At 44.7% G+C, this 8375-nt stretch overlaps 1 protein-coding gene across 1 annotated transcript; it reads right to left on the bottom strand.

Moving 5' to 3' along the window:
• Nucleotides 1–2312: 2312 nt before the first annotated feature.
• Nucleotides 2313–7387, bottom strand: LOC141786714 (zinc finger MYM-type protein 1-like). The gene is made up of 3 exons (XM_074665258.1): nt 7361–7387; nt 2991–4277; nt 2313–2756 (listed from the first exon to the last, which is right to left on the bottom strand). The coding sequence occupies exons 1-3, from the start codon at nt 7385–7387 to the stop codon at nt 2313–2315; spliced, it is 1758 nt and encodes a 585-aa protein (XP_074521359.1).
• Between the last annotated feature and the right edge of the window lie 988 nt (nt 7388–8375).

Genomic DNA, 8375 nt, shown 5'->3' with positions numbered 1-8375 from the left:
ATAAGACACATCAAAGCATGAGAAAATTCTTGTAGAGTTTCTTCTTCTTGTTGTTTTCGGGAAAAGAAATCTTCTTGCAAAGACACATATGATCTGGTACACCCATATAATTCTTGTAAGATGGCTAAAATCCTGTCTGGGTCTTCCCTCTCCTCCGGAGATCGGTACTTAATCTCTTCCCTTGCTTCTCCCTCTAAATGATCAAAAATAAAGAGAGCCTTTTCAGCTGGGGACAGATGCCTACTGTGGATACAAGCTTGGACCTCTTCAACCCACTCGATAATGTTTAAACCAGTCCTTCCCCTAAACATTGGACATTTTCTCTCTCTTGGGAGATAGACCAGTCTCTCAGTTACCCGACTGTTGACTGAGAAGAGTCCAGGAGCAGGGGCACTAGTTGAGGCGGTACTGGTCCCTGGAAGGTTGGCTTCCTGCTCTAGACGCATCTGACGATTCTCCGCTTGCAGCTTGGCCACCAAGTCCTTCAACTGGGCGATCTCGTCCTCCATGACAAAGCAGAGCAGAAGTGGTTAACAGTACCAGGGTGCAGGCCAGGAGTCAGTCCAGGAGCAGCTGCTGTTTTGCTTCCCCTCCCAAAATAAAGACAACTACACAAACTAAAACTAAACAGACTGGGTTTCAACGAACAAAACACGTCTCTGCCTCCACAAATCCTGCCGGCAACGCCAGAATGTGACAAAGTGATAAATTGGTGTGCAAAGTCTAAACCGCCCAAAACCAGGGGCACACAGGTGGGTATTGAGGAGGCAAGAGACGTGGATTACAAAAATAAAATGCTTTTATTTTAGGTAACCAAAGGGAAAGAAACTGAAGCTGAAAAGGAAGAAAAAGAATTGTTAAAGCAAATGAAACAACCCAACCAAAAATTGAATTAAAATTATTCTTTATTACAAGATTATCTATTTTTTTCTAAAAGGCCTGGTAAAAAGAGATAAAAACAAACTAAAACTTGATTATTAACCTAAGGACAACTAAACCTAAATGTGGAATGGACACCCCTAGCTGAGAGGCAAACTACACTAAGGAAGGTGTGGGGGTGCTACCAATCTACTCACCCTTAAGTGAAACACACACACACAACACTCCTCAAACAAACAGGTGTAGTCTACTTGTGACCCTGTGTCAAAACTCGCATGCAGTAGGTGGAGGGCCCTCACCCAGGGTGCCTAGCCTCACAGCTAAGGATGTCAACCCTAAAAGGAACAAAACAGAATTAATTGCAAAACAATTGAAACCCAGTCAAATAAAATAACTAAAGTGATATAACTAATGAGACCAAAGGAAACTGAAATGAACTGAAGGGAACTAAGGGAAGCAAAACAGCAACCATATATTCTGTAAAGAAATGAAACAAAAGTCAATAAAACAATTCTACCATGCCAAACAAACAGTGATCAAAGCCACCCTACTTACTTCCTGTTGTGGGCTTTACTGTTACTCCTCTGATAGAGACCATAAATCTGTGCTGGAACTCTTATACCACAGCCAAGTACAGCCAGGAAAAGGCCAAACACCTTCACACACGCCAGGCAGGGGCAAAAGGCCTGGCTTCAGCTCCAGGTGCATTTTATAAGGGGCTAATTGTGAAGCAGTGGGGAGGGGAGAATAGAGCACCAAGCTGCGTTCAACAGCAGCAACCTGTCTCTTAAACGCTGCCTACCACACATGCAAACAATGTAGCCTACTGTTACAGTACTTTTATTCTACCCACTTCTCATTCATTCCAGTGAAAAAAAAGAGGACAGCATGTGTGAGAGACAGTAAGCCTGCGGGGGCGGACGTTCTGGAGAATACCTGAACCGAACTGATCTCTGGAAACGGCTTTTGTTGGCGGCAGAAACGACTTCGTCTTTACAGCGCACTTTTCTTGAAAACGGCACAGAAAATAGTTGGACAGGAAAATGTGCGGCTTCGTGTGGATGTAGCCTGAGTTTGACTGGCTTATTGACTGTTTTGTTGACATTCCCTTTAGCGCAGCTCCATCTAGTGTATGCATAACGCAACCCCAGCCACTACTATAGCTTCTAATCTATGCGCCCTATAATGCGGTGCGCCCAATATATGAAAACAGTTGTCAAATAGGCCAGTCATCGAAGGTGCGCCCTATTTCCGAAGCGCCTCGTAGTGCGGAAAATACGGTACATTATGCATAAGAAAAAATGTGACAACTCTGTCATCAAAAAGGCCACGGCGGGCCATGGTGCTGTCCACGGTGCTGAAGCTGGACAGGTACAGGGGCATGGCAGCCCATTTGTCACAAGATGCATACATTTTTTTAATGTAACTCACCGCTACTTGAAGAGCAATGGCATTCTTCTATCCTTCATCGTGGCAAACCGAGTAGTGATTCTGTCATATAGCTCCCCGCGGGACTTGAGGTCTTGTGTGACAGAAGACTCCATGGAGATCTTGGCCAAATGTCCCAGTCTGTCTTGTCCATAGCTGTTTCTCAAGTAGGTTTTGATCCTTTTCAAGCAGGAAAAGGACCTCTCTGCAGACGTGCTTGACACAGGTATGGTGAGCATCAGCCTCAGTAGTTTGCAAACTTCGGGCAAGGCAGAGGTCAGTTCATCTTTAATGAGCATCTTCAGGAGCTCAGCTGGTGGCTTGTGAAAGAGGGTATCTGCATAGATGACTTGCAGCTCATTTCTCAGTCTCAGTTCATCAAAAACTGGGTAGGTTTTAACCAACTGAGAGATCTCAACCCCCGGGAATCCTACAGGCTGGGAATACGTCTTAAATGACGCATTATCCAGGACACAAAAAAAACTTAGACACTTCATGTCCTCAAACCTGTGTGTCATGTGCTGCACAATACCATCAAGCAGCTGGAAAAAGAGGCGTCGGTAGGCATCCACAGGCCCTGTGTCCTCATGTTCCCCATCCGGAGTGACTCCCAGCTCAAAATCTGCCCAGGCCCGGCAGCGCTGCTTGCGTCGCAGCTAGTTTGGCATCCCAACAGCCTGTACTGTCTCCTCGTACAGCTGATTGAAGGTTTCGGTGCTCCGGGTTGCTTTTAAAGCAGTCAAAGTGCCATTGACTCTTTCCTCACATTTTCTAATGGCCAACGCTCTGCTCTGAAGCACCTGGAAAAGGGGCTCAGTCAGACCAAAAATCGTCTTGAAAACCCCAAGCATGAACATGAAATCAAAGTCATCCAGCTTCTGTCTCAATGCCGAGCTCTGTGCTATTGCATCCTTGTCCCAACCAGGTTCAGCTGTGATCCGATCCAATGCAGTGATCAGTGATCCTCGGCCCTCATGCACTGCGTGCACTGCGCGGCTTTTAAAGTTCCACCGAGTGGTGCTGCCGCCGGGCACGCGGATGCTGTCCACTTCTTTGAGCAGTGCTGTGCGCTTAGGTGAGCGGCTGAAGAAGTTGTGGAAGGAGTCGAGAGAAGCAAAAAACAGTCTTGATTCCCGAATATTGCTTGTCCCCTGAGCCAAAACGAAATTAAGTTTGTGTGCATAGCAATGAACAAACAATGCGTGCCGACATTTTACTTTTACGAGCGCCTGAACGCCTCCTCTCTGGCCACTCATACAGCTGGCGCCATCATAAGTTTGACAAATCAGCTTTGTCTCGGGATTGTAGCTGCCAATTGTTTTCGTCACCACTGCAGCAATGGTTTCAGCATCTCTCTCCAGACTAATATCATGGAAACCAAGAAACCTCTCACATATGATGCCGCTCTCGTTTACATAGCGGACTATGACTGTCAGCTGGCACCTGCACGATATGTCAGTGGTATCATCCACCTCAATGGCTATGAATGGAGCAGCATTTATTTCTTTATCAATTTCTTCCTGGATGACATGAGCAGTGCTTTTGATGATGTCATTCTGAATTGTCTTTGATGTGCCGGTAAATGCGGTTGCTGATGATAAATGCTCCGCCATGGTGGTGTCAAATTCAGCAAAAGTCTGCACAAGCTCCATGAAGTTTCCCCTGTTGCCGGAGCTGCTGGTCGATTCACTGTGGCCCCGGAATGCCTGCTCCTGGCCTCCGAGATATAATACAGCAGCAATCAACCTCTTCAAAATGGCACGGTTTTTCTCCACCTGTTGGTTGTGCCTCGTTACGCTTATTGCAGCCGCTTGATCCAGTGCTTCATCAATCCGTACTCGTCCGAAAAGTTTAAGTTTGAGCTCAGATGTTATACGGCCTCTGGACTTTGAATGCCTCTCCATGGCCCTCGCGAGGTTGGCCAGATCCACGAATCCTGTGGTGCTCAGGGGTTGTTCAAGGAGCCTGATCTGTCAAACAGCAGACATGGCCAGCAGAAAAGCCGGTTAAGCCTGGCACTCCCTGTTAGCCACTCGTTTCTAGCATAGTTAGCTTCACAAAAAGAGCGGACTTTTCCATCGGCTCTGCCCTTCGTTAAGTGGAGCATTGGAGTCGGCCTACCGTCCCGCTTGACCTTTAGTTGAACCTCAAAAGGAAGTTTTTTGAAGTCATTTTTTACAAAAAAATCAAGATCTTTGTCACCATCCATAGCTGAACTTTCTGTGTGGGCGAACACTGACACTCACACTGGCGCCGGCACAGTTGAATCAGTGTGTTTATTTTTTCGTAACGGTGTGTTATTGGCTGGAAGCCAGATTCGATCTGGCCTCCCTCATATCTTTTTTAATGATGCATCAACCAGTAAGCGATGAGCCTTGCTTCAACCTGATTGGCTAATACAGGCTGTTTTTTTTTCTAAGGGAGGCAAAGTGAAGCGGGCCTCCGTGCTGACTGACAGGGCAGAGGGCATGAGACACGTAGTGTAATACACAATGAGAGCTTGACAGGAGGGCGCTGTTTTGCTTCTCACGCTAAGCCAAAGCAGAGGTGCGCCAATGTAGTGTTTTGACAAGGAAATGACAATATAAAATACATTGTGGTTAAGCTTGTTTATAGGCTATTTTTTTTCTTTCTTGTTATATTTTTTGGGGAAGCCAGGCTTCCCTTGGCCTCCGTGAAAAACCGCCACTGGTTAGCAGCCTGTAGCATGTCAATGCTAACTAGTGTAGGGCTTGATGATTTCCCTCGAGCTGAGGAGGAGGCGGTGAGGACGAAATGCTGGTTCTCGGATGTGAGCTGGGAGGTGACGACGTGGACCTGTCCTTCCATCCATCGTTGTTGGGAACGTGGAATCTCGCTCCGGGGGGTGGATGAGCTAGCTGTGCCAATCCAGCGGCATCATGCTGTTCACGGACGTGGCTGACGGAGCAGACATCGGACGCCGCGACACATCGGAGGAGCTTCGCCTGCTGTGAGCAGACAGGATCCAGGAGACAGAGACTGAACAGACTGCTGGGGAGGCTCAGTCCTGGACCCTGTGGAGGTGGAGACTGGCTGGGCTGGAGAGTGGTGGACGAGTGGTGGACGAGTGGTGGACGGGATGTCGTCATCTAATTTCTTATGGACATTTTTGCACTTTCTATACTCTTTCTTACTTATGTTTTCTTAAATGCTGCGGTGACTCCTGAATTTCCCCTCGGGGATAAATAAAGTATTTTTCTATTTCTATTCTTTCTTCTATTCTATTCCCTTGGCCTCCGGGAGAAAACGCCACTGGTCATTATTTGACACCAATTCACGCTACACCACTCAGCCAAACCAGCACCCCAAATAACAGAAAATTTTACTCAAAGTGGCTGTTTTCAACCCCAACAGTCCACAAGGGTCAAACAAAGAAAATGGTGCTTTTCCGCCAAAACAAGGTTTCAAAGTTCTTGTTTTTGTTGATTTTGTCTGCCTTGTTTAGGGTTGTCTTGATTGTAATAACTAGAATGTTAATTTCAGTGAAAATGGTAACAGGCAGCTATTTAACCCTAGCATTTCAAGTGAAAGTGATTAGTGTTGACATAACATAACACAGGATCACATTGTTCTTTAACTGTAAAAAAAAATTAATCATCATTAATTTTGAAATTAGAAAGAAGAGACGACACTCCAGAAGAGGTCAACTGAAATCGTGACTTTTTAATAATGACCTCAGAATCCTGTCGTTGTTGAGTCAAATGAACCCTTTAACACAGCTTGCCTACAAAAGTCCAAAACCACTGTCATTTGTTGAGATGCAGCTCTCCAACTGAAAAAAAAGATCTCCATAAGAGCAGATATGACCAGGCAACCTGAGGGTGCGGAAGCATGTGGATGAAGTTGGATGCTGTCCTCGGACAACCTCCACCTTCATGTCAGTCATGGGTATTTCCCATCCAACCTAGAACTTAAAAAGCTGCTTCATTTTTTCTTGGGATGCTGAAAGTACACAGAAGCAAAGCACAACACAGATATGTCAGATAAGATCGGAAACTGAGACAATCAATAGAACAATAAAAATTAAGCTACAGCTTTAGGGGATAGTATGGCTCTTCTGATGTCAGTTGTATAAGGTGCTTGTGCCTTGCACCTGGAGAAGGAGGGAGAAAGGTGGTCTTTGTATTTGTAAGACATGCCACTATTCAATGCAGCACTATGCTCCACCCTGCATACACTTTGCACTATTTCACTAAACAGTGGGCAAGCTGAAGTCCCTTATTTACATCTCATCAGAAGAGCTCAACTCTGTCCTTAAAATCAATAAAAAAAAAACTATTTAAAAGGCACACTTCAAAGCAGATGGGTTTTGAATGCAGCATACCTGTTCTCACAAATTAATGCAGGTACCCAATTGTTCTATGTTTGCAATCAAGTGGCTACCCATCATCTGTGTCATCCCCCAACTCTGCATCCTCTGGCCATCTGATATGGTCAAGAAAGATCTAAGGAAGAAAACAGAGCGATCGTGGTAACTTTACAAAAGGTGTGTCATCACTTGCAGCCATTCTTGTTAATGTTAGTGTGCTTGTTGGTTTCTGTCAACACAGGAAGATCCCATGCCAGTGCTAAGTCAATTATGGCTGCTCTCTGATCCTCTGTGAGTGTACTGTGTTTGCTGCATTCTCCTCCTTTCTTGTCTGAGCCTTGATCCTCATAGAGCTTTTGAAGAAAGACAAGAAAAAGCAAGATCACTCTCAAATAGTAAGTTAAGATGTATTAGATAGAACTATAGTGTAGTCAAGTATTATCAAACATGCAAATGTTAGCTTGTGTATTGGAAGCATCACACTTAATATAATTTTGATTTCAAAAATCAGAGCAATGTGGTATATACTTTGATTTGGGGACATTTACATACTTGTGCTAAATTACCTTGTAAACATTTTTCAACATAACACTAAGCTTAAACACAACTCTGTTGTCTATCAGGATGTGAAAAAGAACTTTAACATTTAACATTAATCAAAAAGTGGTAAGAACAAAGAAAACTGTACCACCAAAAGTATGAATTTCTCCTGTATAGACTTACAGGTTTTAGAGTCTCCCTGACATCCATGTCTGCCACATCTACATCTTCAAGGGTAATTGTAGCCGTCTGTGGATCATCACCTAACAGCACATGAAGCACTGCTGGACTGAACCCAGGCAGACGAGAGCCACCGTGTAGAAGAGAATGACCAATCATCCTTCCTGCCACAACAAACATTTCACTCTAAACCAGCACTTGAGAGGTTGATGGGATTAGATGGTCAGCTTGGCCCTCAAACAGCAGAGCCCCAGTTGCATTTCCTATGAAGGTAAATATTGAGCATTAAGGGTGTTACAAAAATGACATTTCAGTTATTACATCTGTCAGACAGTTCAGCAGATAATAAAGAAATACACAAAATTCATTCATTTTCTGAACCGCTTATCCTGTTCAGGGTCTCAGGAGGCTGGAGTCTATCCCAGCTTTCATTGGGCAAGCAGGGTACACCCTGGACTGTTCGCCAGTCAATCACAGGACTGACACAGACAGGTACACAGCCTTTCACACACACACACACTCGCACCTACAAGTTTTTCTCTACAATTTAGTGTTCAATTAACCCTGATGAGCATGTATTTGGACTGTGGGAGGAAGCAGCAGTGCCCAGAGAGAACCTACGCATGCACAGGAAGAACATGCAAACCACACAGAAAGGCCCACCTGCCAAGCTGGAAATCGAACCCGCAACCTTCTTGCTGTGAGGCTGCAGCACTAACTGTTGCGCCATCCGAAATACACAAAATACTACATAAAAAGTTCACGTGTATTGTGCATTTACACAGGATTTGGTTTTGTTGGTTTATTTCTTGAGGATATACTATGAGTCTAGGTTGAGAGAAAACTCAACAAGTCATGCAAAGTCAAAATGTGGCCTACAGCAATTTACAAATTTTATGTCAACGCCCATAATAGATTCACATACCACTGTAAAAAAGAGGAAACTACATTGGTGCTGCCAAATTGTACAGGCCTACATCACATTCTACAGACTGAAAAAAAAATATTTGTTTGAGAA

Source organism: Halichoeres trimaculatus, unplaced genomic scaffold, assembly GCF_033239565.1.
Source record: "Halichoeres trimaculatus isolate MK-OKI-2021-1 unplaced genomic scaffold, fHalTri1.1 fHalTri1_scaffold_69, whole genome shotgun sequence".
NCBI classification, from domain to species: domain Eukaryota; kingdom Metazoa; phylum Chordata; class Actinopteri; order Labriformes; family Labridae; genus Halichoeres; species Halichoeres trimaculatus.
Note: the sequence above shows the minus strand (reverse complement) of the source record. Positions and strands in the feature narration are given on the sequence as shown.